Source organism: Cyprinodon variegatus, unplaced genomic scaffold (assembly GCF_000732505.1).
Source record: "Cyprinodon variegatus isolate N-32 unplaced genomic scaffold, C_variegatus-1.0 Scaffold132, whole genome shotgun sequence".
In the NCBI taxonomy this organism is placed as follows: domain Eukaryota; kingdom Metazoa; phylum Chordata; class Actinopteri; order Cyprinodontiformes; family Cyprinodontidae; genus Cyprinodon; species Cyprinodon variegatus.
In genome coordinates this window covers 880,284-903,150 of record NW_015150585.1, presented here as the reverse complement: position 1 = coordinate 903,150, position 22,867 = coordinate 880,284, and the positions used below count along the sequence as shown (strand labels likewise).

At 37.1% G+C, this 22,867-nt stretch overlaps 2 protein-coding genes across 2 annotated transcripts in view; one reads left to right on the top strand and one right to left on the bottom strand.

Annotated features, from left to right (window-relative positions):
- Positions 1 to 524: 524 nt before the first annotated feature.
- On the top strand, positions 525 to 16,333 carry lonrf1 (LON peptidase N-terminal domain and ring finger 1). The gene is made up of 12 exons (XM_015376311.1): positions 525 to 1,250; positions 4,602 to 4,717; positions 6,130 to 6,252; positions 8,439 to 8,636; positions 8,750 to 8,963; positions 10,071 to 10,176; positions 10,256 to 10,370; positions 10,459 to 10,580; positions 10,695 to 10,853; positions 10,961 to 11,123; positions 12,432 to 12,584; positions 14,247 to 16,333. Exons 1-12 carry the CDS (start codon positions 668 to 670, stop codon positions 14,403 to 14,405), a joined length of 2,211 nt encoding a protein of 736 aa, XP_015231797.1. The 5' UTR covers positions 525 to 667; the 3' UTR covers positions 14,406 to 16,333.
- A 225-nt stretch (positions 16,334 to 16,558) lies between these two features.
- Positions 16,559 to 22,867, bottom strand: part of LOC107085748 (calcium-binding protein 2-like) — a 29,136-nt gene continuing 22,827 nt past the window's right edge. The window contains exons 5-7 of the mRNA XM_015376273.1: positions 19,588 to 19,697; positions 18,669 to 18,816; positions 16,559 to 16,749 (exon numbers count right to left, since the gene is read on the bottom strand). Of these exons, the coding sequence (XP_015231759.1) occupies positions 16,721 to 16,749; positions 18,669 to 18,816; positions 19,588 to 19,697 (287 nt within the window). The 3' untranslated portion in view covers positions 16,559 to 16,720. The remainder of the gene's footprint in view (positions 16,750 to 18,668; positions 18,817 to 19,587; positions 19,698 to 22,867) is intronic.

The following is a 22,867-nucleotide window of genomic DNA, read 5'->3' as shown; positions in this document are numbered from 1 at the left end:
TCCATGTATATTTTATGACTTACATGCATTTTTGGTTGAACTGTTTAGGATAACCATCAAATTGCAGGCATGAAATGTATGAAATTGAGGGAAAATTCATAGCTCAATGTGATTTTTTTTAAAGTTACATAAGTTTTTTTTTTTTTTTCCAAAGAAACGTTAAATTATATGATGGGCTTTACACAGACCGTGGAATATCAATTAAGTTACATAAGGATAAATTCGCATATATTACAGAATAATAAAGAAATAGGTGCGTGTTATAAAATCACATTACAAAACGAATGATGGCTGAATTGTCAATAAGGAACTAAAATATCAGCGTTACACAGATTGTTAGTTAACATTTCAAGTTTATTTAAAAAATATTGAGGTTGATAAAATATCTAATATATGGCGCAGACGCCTTTAAATCTTCAATACGTCTCTTTCGCAGTTATGAAACTGTCCTGCGCAGGTTTTGTAACGCACTCCCTCCTGACCAATCAGGGAGCGAGTTTGCTGCTCACGTGATCTCTATTTTTTTTTATGTAACAATCGGGGCATCTATGAGGAAAAGCCGTTCACTACATTGCCAGGGACCGCGGCAGCTATCGAAATGTATAAACACGGTCACAGAAGAAAAGCCAGGTTCACATAGCATTTCACAAAGCGATTCAATGCTGTCATGGCGCTGAAACCGCAGGCGGAGGAGAAAAGCGCTTTCTTCATCAGCGCTGAGGAGGAGGAGGAGGGCCACCATGAACTTATACTACAGAAAGGTAACGCTTTGGCATCTGAGGACTGTCTCAAAGAGGCCATCGACTGGTTTTCAGCCGCGATGCGCTACGGCCCGGTTCGTCCCGAGCAGTTAAGCACTTTTGTGGATTGTATCCTCCGTAACTTCAAGAGGAAAGCCCCTGGGCCAGAGTCCTCAGCGGGCCGAAGTCCGGACCGAGCTGAAGATCCTGGGGACTCCTCGGTGTTCGACTGCCCCAACTGCCACGGCTTTCTGGGCGAACCTGTGACCGTCGCCTGCGGACACTCGTACTGCAAAAGGTGTTTACAGAGGCGGCTCGTCTCCAAGTGTAAACTCTGCGACGAGCCCGTTGGGGGCGAGGAGAAAGCCAACGTAGCTCTCTGTGGACTTTTAGAAAAATGGTTCCCCGACGAGCTGAAAAAGTTGAAAACGTTACAAGAAGTGGAGGCGTCATGCGAAAGGAAACGCTACAACGAAGCCGTGTCGCTAGCGAGTGGTGCTCTCCGTTCAGGTGAGTGAGTGGCTTTTTCTCAAAACATTGGAAGTCAGAAAAGAAAAAAAGGTGTGTCTCGGTAGAAACATTGTTATTTGAGTTACATAAAGTTGAACATACTAGTATGTTTCGCACCAAAACACATTGTGTTGTTAGAGGGGGGTAAAGTGTGAGTGTTCTACTGACATATTTTTGAAAAATACTTGGAGCTGACTACTGGTGTTTTGCTGCCTCCAGTCTGCATGGCCTTGCTTACGAAATTGGAGCGCAGTGCGCATGCGCGCCGGGAATACGTTGCATAAGGCAGGTCGTGACACTTGAATGGGTTCGGTTTTGTAACTTCTGCTTGGGAGGGGGGGTCATTTTATTTTGTAATTGTCCCGCGTTACATTCAGAAATGGTTTCCAAAGGGATGAAGCCGAGGTCCAGCAGTAATTTGGGGACACACACGGAGGCAGCAAATAAAGCTTCTGTTGAACATTATGCAAGACTGGAAACTTTTTTTTTTTTGTTCAATAAACATCTGATGAATCAAGTTAAAAATAGAAACTAAATCAAAAAAGGTAAAGCCTTTCTTAACCACTGATGGTTTAATATTGTTAAAATGAAGAGTAATATAAATTCAATGATTGTTAAAAAAATGTAGCACGTAAGCTAACTTATGACAAAGGAGATGACAATGGCTCAATTCAGTTTATTTATATAGCGCCAATTCACAACACATGTCATTTCAAGGCACTTTATAGTTCACCAAATCATAGTCAAATTGATTCAAAGTTTTCTATCTAAGGAAAACCAGCTGATTGCATGGACTCATTGACTCTTAAGTAATCCCTCACACTGATAATGCTTGTAGCGACAGTGGAGAGGAAAAACTCCCTTTTCACAGGAAGAAACCTCCAGCAGAACCAGGCTCAGTGTGAGCTGTCATCTGCCGAGGCCGACTGGGGTTCAAGGAGACAACTCACAAGTTAATCAATGACAAATTCCTTAAATGATAATACCGTAATTATATCTATCATCTATCGATCAATATAATAGTAATTATTATTTAAGGAATTTGCCATTGACTGACTCTTTAGCCATGGCTGTCTCCTTTGTCATAACTTAGCTGCAATAAATGTTAAGTAACCATATATATTTAACATGCTTTCAAGTGCTACATCTCTAAAAACAGATAAAAGCCCAACAAATGTGTTTAACCAGGTAAAGTGGTAAGATTAGGTCTTTTTTTTCTGAAAAAATAGCAGGAATAATACAAAAGCATCTTCAAAAGTAAAACAAATAAAGAGGGGCTCCTCATCATCTGGTGTCAAAGTTGGTCATTAACCCAAATAAGTAAAACCACGATAAGAATAAATATTTGTCTTTTGTTGCAAGTAAGGGTCCAATATTGTTTCGGACTGTTAATGCCCTGAACCTAAAGTTGTTTTGTCTTATTTATTTACCGGTATGTATTTCTTTTTTATCAAGGACCAGTACATAATGTAATTACTAAAGCACATGTTGCTACTATTTTTATTTTTTATTTTTTTCCGCATCTCTCTCCAACACACCATCATCTAACATCTGAAGTCCCTCAGCTGGTCATTCAGCTCAGCAGAGGCCTGGTAATGATCCACTTAATGGATGTTGGAGAAGGGTTGTAGGCGATACCTAAGATGCTTTGAAATAATGTTTAGAACAAGGTTTTTTTCAATATTTTGCAGTCTTAATTAGTTCATACAAGAAAAAAAATAACTCCAGTCAAGAGGTCTAGTTATAAACTTTTAATACCTTTGTAATGGTAACACAGCAAAATTATTCAATCTAGTTTTAGCAGGTGGAATGCGATTGACTAGGAGTTTCGCCTCCATGTTAATGATCTCAGTTTTTTCCGATCTGGCCAAGTTTCAGCCTCATTTTAGGTCCTGCATCGTATAGTGTGCAGGGGGTAGCAAGGGGCGATTAGTCACTCATGACCACTTCCCGATCAGGAATCATAAGATTGGTAGAAAGTCAAACATTTTTGAAATTCAGGTGGCTGTCGTGAGGTGTTTGTGAGCGAGTCCTGCTGTTGAAGCAGAGCTACGAGCCGATTTACCATAACTTCACGCACTGCACATGTGCAAACAGGAGGATTCCACTTCTGGCTTTGAGATTGACCAGTCCGAACAGTGCCATGTCTCTGCGCTGAGTCGGACTTTTGGCTTTTGGACGTGCATTGTGAGCATGTAGATTGCATCAGGCCATACAGTGTAAGAATATACATCGTAAACTGTGAACTTTTAAACTCATCGTACAGTCTGAGCTGTAGCTGAGTACAAAGATTGAAGATATCATATACTGTATGTCCGCCCTAAGTCACTGTAGTACTTGAAATTGTTTAAAACCGTTTTATTTTTTTCATTCTCATTGGTAATCTTTCTGAATATTTATTACATTCCATTTAATTAATTGATCAATAAAAATAAATATATTTTTGCCACTGCTACTCTTAACTTTTTCTCTAGCTCATACAGACTGACAGATATGTCTTCGACTTAAGCTTTAATTGAATACATACCTTAAGCTTTTAAAAAGTGCCTTTTACTGTTGCAAACACAAAGAGTGACCAGAAACTTGCTCATGATAAAAAGTGCCTCTTGACATTATGATGGTTAATAGACCTGTTTTCATCTGCTTATGAGGTAAAAGGAGCAAAACCACTATAAATCTATGCTGTAATGGATTTTGATAAAAATGCTGTTTGAGCAAGATGAGTAACTAAGCTAGTCTTTCATATTTTTTGTTTTTGTAGTATAAATCATATCTGTATATCTTTACAAAATTATGACATATATATATATATATATATATATATATATATATATATATATATATATATATATATATATATATATATATATATATATAAGGAGGCAACTACACAGAAACTCATCAACTTAGGTGTCTTTCTTCCTCCGAGGTTTGCAGATAATTCATTCGTACAAAGTGGTTATCTAATATACAGTATGTCTTGTAGGAAGCCCTCTTAGGTAAATGAATAGAACTATATTCTCAGTTCACTTTCTAAAATGCAAAATTTAACAAACTACTTTATGTTATCATTATGCTTTTGTTGGGAAATATATCTTTATTATTATTAGGTTCTGGCTGGTAGAAGATTCTCACAGTTTAACAACCCTGTGAGAAAGAAAACAGAATATTTTATAGAACAGTCAGAGCTGATCAAAGCAACACCTGATCCAGGTTTTATTTTGATGTTGGTACCCATTCTCCTGCTGTTCTCAGTTTTTCTCTCAAATCAATGTAAAGATTGTGCATTTGACATAGAGAAACATTTCTAAATGCTGATCTGTTGTTGTCTTTTTCCCCTTTTCGTTACAGATCCAAACATGACTTTGGTTCGTCTTTCCCGAGCAGAAGCGTATGCAGCTCTCAAGCAGTACCAGCTGGCTTTGGAGGATGCTGAATTCTGTTCCAGGTCCAGCTATTCTGCTGAAGTATGCATCCCACTAATAACTTAAACAAATAATTACATCAGGGTTCCTTTGCTCCTGTCCTGCACTTAGTCAAATAATCGTCTAATTAGCAGGATTCTGGAGAACTGGTCTGCATGCTGAGCTGGTAAATCAGCTATTTGATTCAGTTGTGGCAGGGAGCCAGAAACCAGACCTCGAGGACCAGAACTTAGAAATCCTGAACTATATGAACAATTAACTTCTTGACCTCTTTTTTTTCTTCTTGCCACACCATAAAACAAAATGGGTTTAAATCTTATCGTAAGTCACTTTTCCACTCAAAGCCCCAGGATTTGTATCACCCCGGTAATAAGAAACGCAATTAATCAGTCAAAGCTGCACTACAACTTCAGTCCAGCGGGTGGCAGTAATAAGAACATAGAAGTGTTTTTTCTTATACCTCCAGTGTCGACCAGATATAAGTAAATCCCCAGGCCTAAAAAGTTTATCTTTGTTATCAAACTGCATCTGGTCAGAGCTGCTTTATAATTGTTTGATTCATTTAAATTACTGTTAAAAACTATTTTTCAGTTATTTTATTCTAATAACCAGATAAATCTCAGATATCTACAGCCGAAAAAGGGTTTTAGTCAACGTGTTATTTGTTAAAGTCTATGTCTAAATCAGCACATAAATATATCAAGTAGAAGCTCTAGACTGTGGATATAAGGCGATGGTAGGATCCGCACACGCAGCGCCGTCAGCATAGAATCATGAAAATTTAAAATGTGTATTAAAACACACTTTAAAAAACAAAATATTTGGAGTAATGATCTGATTCATTTTTCCTTGTAAAGGCTTTTCATGTAGACCTAATTTAGTAAACAGTGAAAACGGGTAAGAATTAATATCTACATTACCCAACAGTCTCAAAACTTTTTTACAAATCATTGTGTTTATAATATGGCATTTGTGGGTTTTGACCACAAACCTGAAAACCTGAAAACATATTTCAGATTTCAGTGATTATCTTGATACACATATGAAGCATTGAGGTGTGCTTTTTTGCTTAAGAACTACTTTAAATGTATTTTATAACAAGCGTTGGGTATGAAAAACAACATTGGAAAAGTCCCCTTCATTGGCTACTGCCCCCGCTGGCTGAATAAAGCAATGCAGCTAAACATAAACCACTCTTCAAAAGCACACTAATAGTTAGGTCCCTGGAGGGTCCTAATATGTTATAAAGGAGCCTTTTAGCCAATAAAGGTATTTCCTAACTAAAGAAAAAATCAAGGTATAAGCTAATTATAACCAAACAGGAGGCCACAGCCTCTAATATGTGGTTGTCTTGATGCTTGTGCAGAGGCTTCCACTTTCCATCCTATAAACTGACTGGTTAACTATGAATAAAGGAACAGTAATAACGCATCTGTGTCGTCTCAACCTTCTAGGCGCTGTTCAGGAAAGCCGTGGTGCTGTATGAGATGGGACAGGTAGACGAGTCTCTCCAAGTCTTCCTCCACTGCCTGACCATCGACGAGAACTTCCCAGATGCTAAAAGAGAAGTGGAAAAGGTTAGAGTTCTTAGGAGTCTGCTGGGGGTGTTGGAACATGACGCATCGGTGCTGGCCGTCAAGGCTGAGGGTTTTAAAAGCGACTGAAATCTATATTTTTGTTGAAGTGGTCCTCCTCTGGAAAGTGGAGGATTTTATTAATTCATGCATCCTCCCTTTCAAAAGTTACTAAAAGATTATGGCAGTGTGGTTGACTCTGTGGGTCAACATTGAGATTTCTTTTCAAGATTAATTGGATAGTAAACAGTTAGCTGGAAGTAAAGGAATGTTGGATTTTCAAAGTTCCCTTTAATGAAAGGATTTCTTTCACAAAGCAGAAACGCAAAACCAACAGCATTTACCAAAGTATAATTTAAGTTTGTCGTTATCCCTGGGGTTAGTACTGCCTTAGCTAATACTGCTCTAATTGCTCTTAGCTTTTTTTGCACTTACCATGACTTTGAATTGGTTTAACAGTGTAAGAAAAGCTTAATTACATCTGTACATCACAATCAGTGACAAAATCTTTATAATTGTGTGTAATTAAACCAAAGACTTGCAGTATTTTTTTATTTTAATATAGAGATAAATACTAAGAAAATCAGCTATTAAGAACACATGAATTAGTAGGTTGCTAACGCATCAGAACAACAAACCAGCTGCTGTTTTTCTAGCTGATTGTCTTTTAAAAGATGTTCATCACAAGTTCAGACTCAGTTTCACATTTCTTTGAAGGGAGTTATGTCTAAATGTTTTGATCGAAGCTGTAAATGTTAACAAATTGGCCTCAGCCTTTCCGATCAGTCATGGAATTACATAAGTTGTCAGTGGGTCTGATCTTGTGACTGCCTGTAATGACATTAGTAGCACTTACTGACGGGGACACAGACAGCATTGAAGTTGCATAAGTGGCACACATTTGACTCAAAGGTTTACAGAAAAAGTTATTCTCTGGCAGAATCATCAGTCTAACAACATTAAGTGAAACTATCAGGCAGAATTTCAGTGGGGCTTAAGCAAAAAAAACAGATAGCCTTAAATTTCATCGGGACTAGAAATGGCCATCTGCAGAGCAGCACATTTGACCTAAATCCAACGTTTTCCCATTTCAATTCTTCCACCAGCAGTTATATAATAATAAGCTCACCTCACAAAAATCCAACTGTTTTATTTCCTTTTTTGAAAAGGTTAACGAGCCCGATGAGGCCTACTAAAAGTTGGCAGTTGTATTTTATGCTATTTTTAGATGTTCAGGTGTTTAAAAGGTTAGAGATGGTGTTTTATTTCTTTTTACCAAACTAATGGCCTGCTGTTTGAGAGAGTCGACTGTTTAGGAGGCAAACCTGATGGATTCATAGACAGGAATGAAGAGTCATCGCTGCATGGCTTTTAGCAGCACGAATTACAATTTCCTCTTCTCCTCTCCGATGATTGTAAAGTTATAAAGAAACGGTCAGTTGTTTTGAGTAAAGTTTATGAAACAAAAATTTTTTTTTATTTTATAAACAACTGCTTCATTTTTACCCCAAATTCCAATTTGCCAAGTTTTTATTTAAAATAAATTGTTATAAAATCAAAATAGGACTGAAACAATTAATCCGATTAATCAATTATGGAAATAATCGCCAACTAATTTAGTAATTGGTCACCATTAAATAAAAGATAGAAACTCTAAAACATGCCTTTAGCTGACAGAGCACCCCCTTAGAGCAGGAATTATACCAAAATAATAAATAAACATTTGAATTTATTATAAGAAAAAAGGTTTTGTCAGTCAAAATGTTCTCTCCAGAACTCAAGTGCAAAATTTTTAGTTTCACCTTGTTTAATTTCGTTTTTAAGGAACCTTTGGCTATCCGATTATTAATCGGTTTATCAAACAATCATTGTCAGATTAATAGATTTGCAAAAAAGTCTTAAGTTTCATCCCTAAATAAAACCCATTTTAACAAATATTTAAGCTTAATTTAACACATATCTAAGGAAATTATTAATTATTTTAAGTTCTCCTGCTTGTTAGGGCATCATTATTGCTGAATAGGGTCTGCAATATACATAATGCAATAATAAAGCATCTAGAAAGGCTGTTGGATCATAACTACTGAACTATTTTTCACATCAAGTCCCTGGTTGGGTATTGCATTAGATTTTTGTTAACTTGTAGATGTGACTCTGAGCTCCACTGATTATCTGATTCTTTCTTCCAGATCTTGTGTGACCTCCTCTCACCTGCTGATGAGAATGTTAAGGTGGGCCTGAGAGAAACCACTCAGAGCACGCTGCCCCACCTGCGCAGTAAACATTTAATAAACGATGCCCCAGCTCAGCCGCAGACCCTCCCACAGAGGCAACCACAGCAACACCAGGTCCGTGGAGCATCTGCACACCAAGTGGACAGCCAGGAGGTACCCACAAACCCCATCATCCTGCTGCTTAACTTCCATCTTCTGTTCCTGCGCTAAGACCTTACAAAGGAACCCCTGTCTCCTCTTCCCCTCTGTCGTGTTTGTTCATCCAGAAACGATGTGAAAGCCTGGAGCGGCCCGGCCTGAGCAGAGCCCAGTCGCTGCGAATGCACGGGTCTAACAGCAGTGAAGAGGGGCTAAAGAGGGTGAGCTCAGCTCCCCAGTTGGGCGACCAGGACAAGGGAAGTCTGCTGAAGAGGAAGCTGTCTGTGTCAGACATTGAATCGTATGTGGTGGACAGTGGAAGTAGCAAACATAAGAAACAAGGTTGGTTCCGAAACGATTTCTCTGTTCACTCTCATTAACTTAATAAAATGGATGCTTAGAGCAGCGGTCATGAATTAGTGGACCGCAGTCTGTATCCGGACCCACCTGCTGGCTAATCTGGACCCAACCTGATTTAAAACATTATTAAATGACCGCATGTTGTCTGATGACTGTGTCCCAACATTACTTGTGCCGGTTCCCCTGTTAATATGGTAAAGCCATTCGTAGCGTCCGGCACCAGGCCACACGTGATACAAATTGGCCAATGGGCTGCTGTCAGTCAGGGTTGCTGCTGTTAGCTATTTTTAGACACAGCAGGCAAACCTGTGGCAAGCAGGGTGATGGGAAAGAAGGAGAAGAAGATGAGAAAAAGAAAGCAGAAGAAAGTGTGGACTGCCTGAATAACTGTAGTGCACTAGTGAAAGAATAGTGAAATGCTGTGCTCAAAGATGACTCTGCACATTTTGAGTATGTTTGGCTCAACCTGCTGCTGTGAAGCAGGATTCTCCACCATGAACAGAATCACAAATAAATATGGATCCAGGCTCAAATTGAGCACCTTGATATGTGTTTGAGAATGGTTTTGTCCCCACTCAAACCCAGGTTTAAAGCATTGCAGGTCACCTAAAGCCCACTGCTCTCATTAAGCCATATAAATGAAAAAACAAAACAATCGCTCAGTTCAGGTGTTTTATAAAATATGTGGGTCGGGAAATTTATTTAAAAAGTCTATGTATAACATAAATGCATAAAAACCTGATTTTATTTCAGTGTTAAGTTCTGTTTAATAATAATTAAAAATGTCTCCGGACCTTAACTGGTTGTTGATTTTTCTTTGTTTGGACCCGGCTGATTTTTAATTGGTTACCCCTGACATAGAGCATCTTGAATTTGCCATATTGCCAGCTGGTCTGTGAAGCTGTCAGAGTTTGTTGTTTTTCCACGGAACATTAGTAACAAAACAGATTACTTAAAAAACAAATAAATTACATAGTTGTGTGATTCTAATCTAAAAAAAAAAAAAAATAGAAAAGGTTTAATGAATGAATATAATTGTAATGCATTGTTTATTTGTGATGAATAAAGATCTTTTCTATTTTCTTCAAGGTGTTTCAAAAGGCTCCAAGCATAAATCAGCCAAAGCAAAAACCTGCAGAAGTGTTCCTAAGGATCTGCTGGACGCCAATGACCTTGAATGCTCCCTCTGCATGAGGTCAGTACCAACCCGCGGGCCTCATACACACCGCCTGTCTATCGGCCAGCTGCTGATAACATCTCACTGACCACTATAGGTTGTTCTACGAGCCGGTGACGACTCCATGCGGCCACACTTTCTGTAAAAACTGTTTGGAGCGCTGCTTGGACCACACTCCCCAGTGTCCGCTCTGCAAAGAGAGTCTAGGAGAGGTGAGCTTTAAGAAAACACCAGAAATCTCTTTAAGAGCCTTTTTACTTCCATGTTGCCTTTTTGTGACGTCTGCCTGCTTGTCCTCAGTTTCTAGCATGCAGGAAATACGTGGTGACGGCCATCTTGGACGTGCTTATTAAACAGCTTTTCAGTAAGGAGTATGAAGAGAGGACAAAAACACACCTGGAGGAGAACAGAGAGCTGTCAGAGTAAGAAGCCACTCAGTTTCTCCTTATTCTCTGTGCTTTTTTAAATAAAATAAAAAGAAGATTCCTGAAGGTTCAGCTAATCTAACTGGGTTTGTTTCTGTCCTGTTTCTGTAGCCTGACGAAGAATGTGCCTATCTTTGTCTGTACCATGGCGTACCCCACTGTGCCTTGTCCCCTCCACGTCTTTGAGCCGCGTTATCGCCTCATGATCCGCCGCTGTATGGATACAGGCACTCGGCAGTTTGGGATGTGCATTAGTGATCCTCAGAAAGGGTAAACCTGCTCCTGTTTCTGTCTGAGCATCAACTCTCATTAAGCTTTGAACCACTGAATACATAGGGGTAGCTGTGAATAACAAAGTGCTGTGTCCATGTTTGAAGGTTTGCAGATTATGGCTGCATGCTGATTGTCAGGAGCGTCCATTTCCTCCCCGACGGTCGTTCTGTGGTTGATACCATTGGAGGAAAACGCTTCCGGGTTCTTTCTAGAGGAATGAAGGATGGTTACAACACGGCAGACATCGAGTATCTGGAGGACACCAGGGTAAGAGGCACACTGATCATTCCAAGGTTTTGTTTGGGTTGTTCTGCTTGAAACTTTTTTTGCAGTTCATTATAAAGGCTTCAATTTCAGTCTAGAAAATCAAAAATGTTTTTAATGATTTTCCAAATCTGGATATATTTAAAAAAGAAATAGTTTTGGAAAGTTAACAGTCTTTTAAAACTGAATTTAGTTTTTGATTCACTAAAGGTAGTCTCCGTCCACCCCCTCTGGGATTTACAGGTTTTATATCGAAGCTTGAATCCTGTAGGAATAACAGAAATGCATTTGTAAGTTTCCCTTTTTTTAAGATAAAATAAGTTTTTAAAAAGATTGAGAAATCTGGAAAATGGAGTCCAGGACCAGAAAAATGCCTCAATCACAAAGTGGTTCAATTCCTCATCTAGTATTACTGCTGTCTATAGGATGATTTTATTACAACAGAAGGAAAAAAATCCCCCACATGGTTAATGAAGTACACGTTTCATTTACCTGATGAATTTGATCATTTGTGAAGCAGAATTCAGGGAAATTATTAGACGTTTTCCTACATGTCTGGATAAACTATAAGGGGGAACTAAAAGGAAACTTTAGTTGCCTTATTAAGGAAAAGACAAGGCCATAAAAAGGATGTTTTAAGTGGACTAAGAAATCAGCCTTTTTAACAATTGTAAGCCACCATTAACACCTTAACAAAGGATAACTTGGTACCAGTGAAAATAAAAACATTTTCATTTTTCAAAAATAATGCTTTAAAGCATTTAAAAGATAGCTGGCTGAAGAAATATATTTTTTATCATCTGGGGCCAGATGTCTGCTAAAACACAGGGCTTCATGTCTGCTGAAGTTCATGCACTAGTAAACATTTAAATTATAGTCACATCAATTCTAACAGGGTTAGAGTCAATTCCTTCAAAGCATTTAAATGTTTTCTTTAAGAAAAGCAGATCAGCTTCATTAGAAGGCTCTGTCCTCCCTAAGCAGCCATATTGAAATGTGCTCACCTGACTGATGTAGAATGTGTTTCATTACTGAAGGCTGTGATTCAAAGAACTCGCATTGTCCTGAAGGCAGTTTTCAATGCATCAAAGCACTAATTTTGTTGCTAATGGCTCAGGATTCAAACATGCTTTACTTCTCTCCTTTATTAGAGGAAGAAAATGCACTTTTAATATGAGTATATTTTGTTAAGGTTTGTTCATAAAAGCCAGTCTGCTGAATTAGCAAATATCCATTAAATGCATCCAGTATTAAGGAGGCAGTTGTATCCATTTCTCTATTTTTTATTTTTTATTTTTTTTTACCTCTCAGGTGAACAACATGGAAGAACTTGAAAAATTACAAGAGCTCCACGATGCAGTTTATGAACAGGCCCAGGTCTGGTTCCAAAACCTCAAGATCCGCTTCCACAACCAGATCCTGCAGCACTTTGGACCAATGCCAGAGCGGGAACCGGACATCCAGGTACAGTCCTTCCTCTTTGCATGGAGACGGAGTAAAAACAGTGATCACACTAAAGAGGTGGTATCAGGTTTAGCTTTTACTATTATAACAACTCTGCACTCATTTAGTGGGTTAATTTTTTGCTTCGCTAACTGGTTGGTTTAGGCGAAAACTCATCATGAAGCAGTGAATATTTTTAATGTATTAATTGGAATCAGTAGGAAGGCCTTCAGGTTTGTAAAGCTTTTGGATCCCAATACAGAACACACTATCCCTCAGTTTCTCCTCCGGGATTGAATCATCTCGTGACGCAGGGCCTTTTGGTTAAGCTCATATCGGCACATATTCAGAAGGTCTGAAGAATGCCGTTTTGTTTGTGTTGCACTCTGACTCCAGCTTTACTCTGAGCGCCCACTGGGATTACAGCTCCTTTCTTTGGACAACCATTGCAGAGTCTTTTGACAATGTGGGCTAAAGAGCTTAATGGGTGCTTCATGGCTAATCTCTCTGGCCGTGTTGCATCACAAAGGTGTCGTGGAAAGATTCCCCAGCTCTACATACACAGATTTACTAAAAAAGCAGAATAAGGACAGTGGGTTTTGGTGCTGGTTGTGTAATCTGAGTTTATAATGAGCTGAAATCCTTTCAGATGGTGTGATGGTAAAATGTGTATGCGCTATGAATGTGTGTGGGGCACCTTTTGTAACTCAGGATCACAGAGAAGTAGTCATTAGTTGTTTTTATCTCTGGTACTCTGACACAGCAAGGCATTCCTGCTGCAGATTACGGGAACAGTCTGTCCAGTGTTAACTCATCCCACAGTCGTAGGGCTCATCACTTCATTAAATCTAAACTTATATAACTGCAGCTCCCTGAACACAAGGCATGCTAGGGCTAAAATAATATTTCTGCTTCCATAATACCAGATAAGAGTTCAATCAAAAATCTATGCTCATGTAATTTAAGATCAGCGTGAGATGGTGTTGTGGATGACTGGATTTCATTCTGGCTTTGTCATGTTATGGCAGATGAGTGCAGCCACTTTAATATGAAATCTGTACCAGTTTGTCCCTGAGCTGCAGTAAGACTTAATGACTTCTGTTAAGATTTGAAAACCTAATTATCAAGCTGCAACAGAGCTCTATGGTCAGTTTACTGTTGCTGGTTAATGCAAAAACTTTGCTTCTGATTTCTATCTATGAGCCAACATAAGAAAAGTGAAGCCTTTCATTTTTCTTTAGAAATCTTTTAACTCAAATCTCCATGATCTGACTCACACAGCCTTAACAGAGATTTCTACATGTTATAGCCTTTTGCACTCTGACTTAATTCAATCACTTCATGATTGGTGAAAACTGGAGATGCAGTTTTCTTGTTGATCAATTGATCGGAGTACCAGTTAAAACCTTAACTGCACATGTTTCACATGTATGGACTGATCGCCTGAAATGAAGGATGATTATTCTTCACTCATTTACAGAGTCCACACTAACCTACAGTTGTATTGTCTATGTTGAAGTCTTCCCTCACCAAACCTGTGTGGTTTTCTGGACATGAGAAAAGAAGAGCAGAAGTTGTGTCTAAATAAAATATTTCAGTTTTAGTACGGTCAGCTAGTTAGAAATGTTTCTAGAAAGTTAAATTATTTAACGTATCTGAATTTTTTTGTCCTCTCTTTTCCAGGCAACTCCAAATGGTCCTGCTTGCTGCTGGTGGCTGTTGGCCGTTCTGCCCATCGACCCTCGGTACCAGCTCTCTGTCCTCTCTATGACCAGCCTCAAAGATCGCCTAGTGAAGATCCAGCACATCCTCACATATCTGCAGAGCATCCCCAACAATTAAGAGCTTCCCCACCTCATGTCGGGGAGCATTCTCAATCATCCAGGACTTAGGAACTCCAAAAAAGGTTTAAAAGAAAAAATAAATAAATAAATAAAAATAGTGGACTTCAGGTTGTTGCTATTGTAGTTTTTATTTTTTTAACTACAGAAACTGAAGTCCATTTTTTTTAGAAACCTTTTTTTGAGTTCTCCACAACAAACATCTGGACTTAAAATGTAACTTTTAGGCAAACATTCATCAGCATCTCAACAATCTACATCCTCAACTACCAGCTGGCTTCATTGTTTTTCTTTTTACAGCACAAAACCCCTCATTTACTATTCTGTAATAAAATCATAAAGGTTCTGTGAGAAACCCTCAGTGTCCATCAATAAAAACAGACATATGGCCAAACCACCTCAGGGATGCACTTTTTGCTATGAAAAAAAAAGTAAAAAAAAAAATGAAAGAAAGGTGATGCAAATATTTGCATCGGTTTTCATTCTTGATGCAGTTCTTATCAGATCTTCCATAAAGGTGGAAAGAAGAAGCTATTTAACCAGATGAAGACAGCAAGAGTAGTATTTCTGTTTGGACGCTGGGTTTTATTTCATTTTTTTTTAATAATTGGAATAAATGAGGTGAAAGTCTATTTTTTAGATGAGTAAAGAACGGCCATGCAATTCATTTTAATCCTTAGGAGGGGGAAACAGAATCCCAAATGCTGAAAGTTGGAAAAATAATAGAAAGGTAATTACACTGTTATACCTCACTTTAAATTTGTCATATAAAGGCTTCATTATGTCATCAGAGGAGCCTTTGTGAGGAGAAATGTGTGCAAACTCAAGTGCATCTACAGTTTGCCGTCTGCGTTCCCAGCACTGATGAAAGTATTACTCCCTTCAAGTTGTCGCTATCTTATTTCACACGCTTAACACGCACAAACTTCCATTGCTGCGCCAGTGTAGCAAAGGACCTACGTGTTCACAGAATGAGGTCGTCTGTGTTTTTTTTTTTTCCCATGTTATGTTTGTTTTACTTCAGAGTTTCTTCCAGTTTTGTTTGAGTGTGCTCCCAAAGTTTTCCAATGTGAATCCGAGCAGTTACCTTCTGCTCTGCTCTTTTTAGTTGTTTTTCCTGACAGCTTTGGCAAACATTGTAAGTCTGGATCCCATACAGTGTGGCTGGAAGATTGTGTTAATAAAAAGTACAAAAAAAAAAAGGAAAATCGGACATTACTCCTGCTGCACAGATAAATTATTAAAGGGGGGAGAGGAAATGCTAGACTAGATGTGCTTCCAACAGCAAAAAGGATCAGCTAAACACAATTACTAAAATTATAAAGATGATAATTTAAATCAATGTAATTATAAACACAATACCCGTATAATAAACTCTAAATTTGGAATCTGTGGTGTTGCTCTTAAGTGGGAGTTGTCACAATTATTGTTTACATTTTGGTTCCCCCCGAAAATTCCTCCTGTTTGATTACAAGTGTGTTAATCATCACTTTGAAAATATTCTATGAATAAATGGGGAATCTGGAAGTAATTTAACCAAACAAACAAACATAAGTATACATGAAAGAATTGTATGTAAACCTTCATTAAATGCTGCTGAGTGCTTGGAAAGCGAGGAGGCTTCGGTAGGGGGAGGAGCTACATTTGCCTTACACCATACATCTTTACCTTTATGCAATAGCTTGGTTACCATTCCCTATTTTCACCACAGCATGAATGCTTTTTATTTTTTTTCTCAAGCTTTTATGTCATAATATAAACAAATTTGTGAGAAAAAGAATAAAAAAATCTCTCTATATATATATATTAAGTTAATGGTGTTTAATGTAAATCATTTGTACAAAGCCTTTTCAGACAGATCTTGCTTTTTGCTAAAATGTTTTAAGTTATCATTTTTCAACAATAAATGCACTTTTTTTCAAACATGAACCCCAGTGGATTCTTATTATTAATGTCTTTATATCTTTATTAGGAGACATTAGATTAAAGTCATACATCAAAACAGTTCATACATGCAAGGAAAGTGGAAAAATAGAAAATTTGTTCACCAAAAAAATGCAAAAACAAACTTTTTAAACTTTTTTTTTTTCTCCTTTGAAGCTGTGCATTTGTTGCCCACATGGGGGCAACCTTACAGCATTTTGCTTTTGATTGTATAACTCACTGCACTTACTCAACCTAATCTTCTGATTGTGTTCATAGATGCCTAAAACTCCATGTTTTTTCTTAACACATAAAGCTTCAAATCAAACTGGGAGGAAGTGGACCTCGTCGTAAATGAATTTTTGATCGATCAGCTTCTCTTTTCATCAGAGGTCACCGCGCAGAGAGCATCATCACAAACTCTGCAAGGGAAACAGAGACAGTGGTCATCTGAGAAGAACTGATGACATGTAAAATTTAATAAAGATAATTTTCTCACATAAGTAAATTTGTTATAGCACTTTTCCCCTGCTGCTGATAGACTGGAAAATGAACAGTCTAAGGCTGTTATAAAAGTGCCTTGTTTCCTGAACCCCTTACACATTTGGTAAGCATACCTAAGTGTTTGAATTTACTTGTCCACCAATCCAAAAGGGGTTTCCTCAGCCCCTTACCCATATGCTTAGCTCATGCTATTGTTGATGTTACCAGATGCAAACATTAGGAGGAAATATTTGTCTTCGACCTGACCTGACATCTGTGTCCTCTCATCTGTGTAGCATGTGACAGTAAGCTTTGAGATCTTAATATTCCCCTTTTTAATCTGGACTGACCCTTCAAGCTGCCCACCATGACTGAATCATCTATACTTTCCCATGTTGACATTTTTCCACTTTATTTACATTTTGATGCTCTGTCTCCTTCATCCTAAACGTATTGCCCTGACCTTCCACTAGCTCGTCTTTTTCCAGATCCCTTCAAAGGATCATATAGCACTATTCAAATCTATTCATCAAGTTATTACTCTAAAACTCTACATTTAATTGAAGATAAACCAAGAGGAAAAGGCACAAAAGACGTCTTTATTGGCACTCTAAACAAAGATCACAATAGTTTAGTTTTCTAAGGCTGACTAGAAGAAAGATCATCTGACAAAAAATGAGGTCAGCAAAGAGTTTTTATCAGTGTTGAATGAAAACAATAATTTGTTCTTTAATTGATAAAATTCAGGAGAAAAAAAGCTCTTACAAAACAGCTGCAATGCCATGCTCAGGTGTTCATACACGTAGATTTTATCCAGGCTACTCTCATTCAACTAAATGGTATTTACAGAAAAGGTTTGTGATACAGCAACGGAAATTGATGAATAATTGTTCATTGAAAAAATATTATTTATTTTAATCCTTTATTTAACTAAAGTTAAAGCTCCAATTCTTTGGAAATTGGGGTTTAGTTTGGTTTGATGCAAACCACTCTCTTTTTGTGTGTATTTGGTTGTTTGTTCATTTTAAATATTCTTTTGAAGTTGATTTTTTTAATGTTTTTTACATTTTCTGAAATATATTCCATTTAATTTCATTTCATTTGGAGGTTTTTTGCAAAGTAACCAAATCTCACCCAGATCAGTTGAGAAAATTAGCTTCTTTTTTTTCTTCTTTTGGCCATTTATCAGATTTAGGTCCAGACTTAAATTACACTAACATCTATAATTATTCTTTTTGTTGCTGTTATTTATATGGTTTCCTGTTCAAAGCGACCCTCCGACTTGGTTTTAATTATTTTGCATCTTCTAATAGGATTTTCCTTTCTAGGTTTGCTCCATGTTTAGCACCACTGATCTTCACATGAACCCAGATTGTTCTCCCTGTACCTTCTAAAGAAACTCGTCCCCTCACCATAATGCTCCCCTCACTGTTTGACATCATGGGGTCGGTATTTTCTGGGAGACATACAGTGGTAGTTTTACTCTGCATGTAAAACAAAAAATGTACAATTTTATATTTTTTCAGAACAGAATTAACTACGTTGTAGTCAGATTAGTATTACTGGTCACCTACTCTCAAAGCCAAGGTTGGGCGTTTTAAGATTTATTTTTATAATGATTTGATTAAGATCCATTAGAAGTATAAAACATGAGAATAGAAAATGACTTTGACTATAATTACGTCTCTGCTAAGATTTTCTTTCATATTAGTGCTTTATTTTATTTTCAATTTCAGATGGATTTTAAGGCATACGTGTGGCAGTTGGAGAGCAATCTGTTCAACATTCTGTAAAGATGCTTAATTTTTTCTTTTTCAAAGCCACTACTGACAGCTCTCTCTTTCTGCTATTCTCTCACCATCAAAGTCGATGCTGCCATCTTTGTTGAGGTCAATATCGCCGAGGATCTCCTCCAATTCTCCTTTTTTCAGCTTCTCCCCGAGGAGGGTCTTCATGCCCTCCTTCAGTTCCTCCAGTGTGATCTTTCCGTCTCCGTCACAGTCGAACTGCCATTTTCACCGACAGTGGGGAATTGGGGACATGGTCATGATGTAAAAGGATAAAAAGACAGCTGTGTAAGAGGTGAGGAGAGTTAAAGGTGATATGTCTGGAGGAATAAGAACCATTTTTAAACCAAGGGATATTGAAACAGTTTGTTCAAAACTAAGGCAGGGATATGACATCTAAAAATGCTTGTGAAACATTCTTCTTCTGACAGAGAGAAGAGTTTTGCACTGTTTTAGATGCAGATGTGTGAAGTTACGTGTTGTTTTTTTTAAACGACATATGGATTCACATGCAGCCATGTGCTCTTATGATTTTTTCATAAAGCAGCATTATGTACAGTTGAAGACAGTGACTTAAGAACCTGTTAAAACAAAATGTGTTGCATTGAGTAACAGATTCAATGGAAACCAGATGTGCCTCTGATATTCTCCAAGTGCAATTGCTTGGTTTTCAGTTTAGACTTTAATCAACAAATCTTTGTCTATCTTGTAAAATATTTTCTATAAAAAAACCATTACATTTTTTTCCTACATAGAGAATTAAATAAACAATGCTGCTCTGCTAGAAAGAAATTTCCCCAAATGTCTTCCATCTCTTCTGAGAGGCTTTTGTTTCTCCATTGTTCTGTTTCCACTCTGTCATCCCTGCTCTTACAGACTTCTTTACATTCCTGGTGCTTTCATAATAGAGGTCCATCTCCTAGATTAACCTTCTGTCGGATCAGGACCCAGTCTACTCAAAGTCATACGTTTTGAGAAGGGTACCCTCACCTGTTTGAAGGCAGAGCGGAGCTCTTTCAGTCCGACCATATGAGCTGTCTCAGCCAGCATTCGTGGCCCCATTAACTCACAAAAATCCTCAAAGTCTACATGTCCACCCCCTGCACATAAAAAAAGAAATACGAAACCAAAGTAACAGATGCACAAATTAATTTAGAGACATGCATTTCAAGCTTTGACCATGCATCTTCTATCATTGCTTATTTTTTATCACATGGTACCAGGAATCTTTTTCCCTTCCTAGAGGGGTACTTTGATAAAAACACACTGGTTAGGTTAGCACTCCATCACAGTAATTTAATTACATGGGTTCGATAGACATTCTGTATCATAAAGCAAACAATCCATTTCTGATTAAGTGGGATAACATTGTTCCATCTTGTAAAATTCAATAAAGCTCCACTCAATAGTTGTTAAATATAATGTCTATAATATTTGACAGACTTCCTCAACCAATAACGCCACTCACTGCCAAGCAATGACATTCCCAACACATGCTTGTGAAGTGAGAAGTGTATGCACATTGCAAGAGTTTGGCTCCTACAAGCATTATATTAATATATGACAGGAGTGTGTATTGGTGTAAGAATTTGTGTGGGTTAGTGGGCTTGATAAATGTGGATATAGAGTAAAGCGCTTTAAATGGTCAGTATGACTAGAAAAGTGCTATATGAATTTAGTTAATTTACCATTTAGGCTCCATGTATTGTAATTTCTTCATTCAACCACCTCCACCACAGGACAGGAAGCTCAGCTTCTTTCTACAGAGATTTTATATAAAATTATAATAAAACTCAACATTGTTATACCCTATAGATATTAAATTGCTTTCATTTAAGGAAGGAGTTGGCTTCATAAAGGATCTGACAGAACACTGTAAAAGGATGATCAATTTTAATATAAATTGCTGTTTCACTCACATTTAATTCAGAAAACATGATGGTTAAAAAGTTGAACTGGTTCTTGCCCAGAATCAAGTCTAGAGTCTGGCTGGGCCACTAGGAAACATCAATATTACATTTAGTCAGAAGAAACAAATTGCTTAACTTTTAAGACAACATTTAACCTTAATTGAAAGTAAAAAAAAATTGAGGTCAACTGCACTGTATATTACATATTAATAGTAATTGATATATAGATTATTAGATTTTCTTAAGTTGTCCATTAAATTTCTTCTAATAGCCTTAAATATCCCTTTTCTGCTTTTCTAGGCAAACAAAAATCCCATTTCCTTCATTAAAAATACATTTTCAAGTATTGGCACTGACACAATGAAGTGATTTTCTGTGAAAGTTGAATGTTCTCAGTGTTTATGTGGAAGGAGATATCACTGAGATCTGCCTGGCCCTTGTGCTTCCTACAGCCAAGTTTAGGGGCTGTTTTGTTTTGTTTGATCCACCACAGGAATTATAATAGCTGACCGATAAAAATGGATAATTAATGTTTTTAGTTTGACAAAAGAGAGGCTGAGTCAGCAATGAGTAGACCAATAAGATCGGTCTGTTTTCATTATCTGGCCCTTTGTACGAAAGACTCCTCCAATAGACCTTGTTGTCATTTCCTCTTTCTGAAATTTAATTAGTGCTTTTAGTCTCATGGCCTACTGTATGTGAGTATGCAGGGGAATTTTGTTCTATTATTGATGCAAGCAAAAATGCTATCCAGAAATGAAACTTTGATGGAAGTTATTATTCAAAATTTTATTCTTTTTGAATTGGGATTTACAGATCAGATTCTCTGTAGGTCTTAGATGGGTCCCTCCTGTGGGGTACAGAGAGACGTATTCAAGCAATGTTGCAAATAAATGTCTTACTGTATGTCTGCATATAGAACAGTGTACGTGAGTCCTCTTTAAATCTTGATTGTTTTTCTATTATGCACCTGTCAGGTTATAAAGATGTGCATATTGCTTATATCAGGGCAACCCTGTATGTTAGCAAAAGCATTTTTTATTAGTTAATGTGTACATTAAGAGTGAGGTTTGTATTGGCCTTGAAGTGAAGAGAATTTAAATCAAAATAAAAAAGAAAATAGAACAAATTTAGCATGAAAAGAATAAAAGAAAACCCAAAAGAATACAATAGAATACAACTTTATTGTCATTACACTGTCACAAGTACAAATCAACGAAATGTAGTTTGCATTAATCCAGAAGTTCTATACAGGATATAAATACTTATTTACATGTGTACAGAAACTATGTATGTGTGGACTATAAATGAGATATATATATATATATATATATATATATATATATATATATAAGCAGAGATTTTTGTAAGAGGCTATAAAAAAAATAAATATGAATAACTATATGCAGATTATACAGGAAAATAGGATATGGACTATATATAATAATGGGGTTATAATACTGGATAAGTAATGACAGATAATAGCAGATAATAGATTTACAGATTATATTCAGCTATAGTTGAGAAGTGTGAGAAGTGGTGCTGGATGTGGAACATGAGGAAACAACAGTCACTCTTTAAACCTTTTTCGATTATGTGGTTTTCAACATTTCATTTATGAATTGCATTTTTTTTTTCAAATTTCCATTTAAAAATATAAGTAAATGTATGTTTTTGCATTTGACATTTTTGAACAAAATTCACTCCATACAGGAGATTAAAACGCCTTTATGAAAATTGAGCACAGATCTGTCATATAAAACAACCTTGTTCTGTTTAGGCAGTCAAATGTCAGAAACATTACAAAGTACTCATCATAGCAGCTGATATCATGGCTTTTAAAGGTGTTTTTCTTGTAGAATAGCAACCCGAAGAGCTTTATATTGTTTGTATCAGCCAGTAATCTCAGTTTTGGGCCTAAGACCTAAGAGTTTTCTATTTGTTGAATTTAATTACCATTTAAATCATGTAAGGTTTTATTTTAAGCAGAATTACATCAGATTAAAGCCACAACTAGGATCAAAATATGTTTTGCTGCAACTTAGAATGATAAATTTCTAAAAACATGGTGATAAGATTGAACTTAAAAGGCTTCAGACATTTAATCTAATTATATGTGTGCGTATATATTAACAATCAATAAATAGGCAATGTTTAGGCAACATCAGGTTGCACTATATGAAGGCTATTTATGGCTATTTATGGAACTGCAGTTTTGTAAGATGGTATCTATCTATCTATCTATCTATCTATCTATCTATCTATCTATCTATCTATCTATCTATCTATCTATCTGTCTGTCTGTCTGTCTGTCTGTCTGTCTGTCTGTCTGTCTGTCTGTCTCTCTATCTATCTATCTA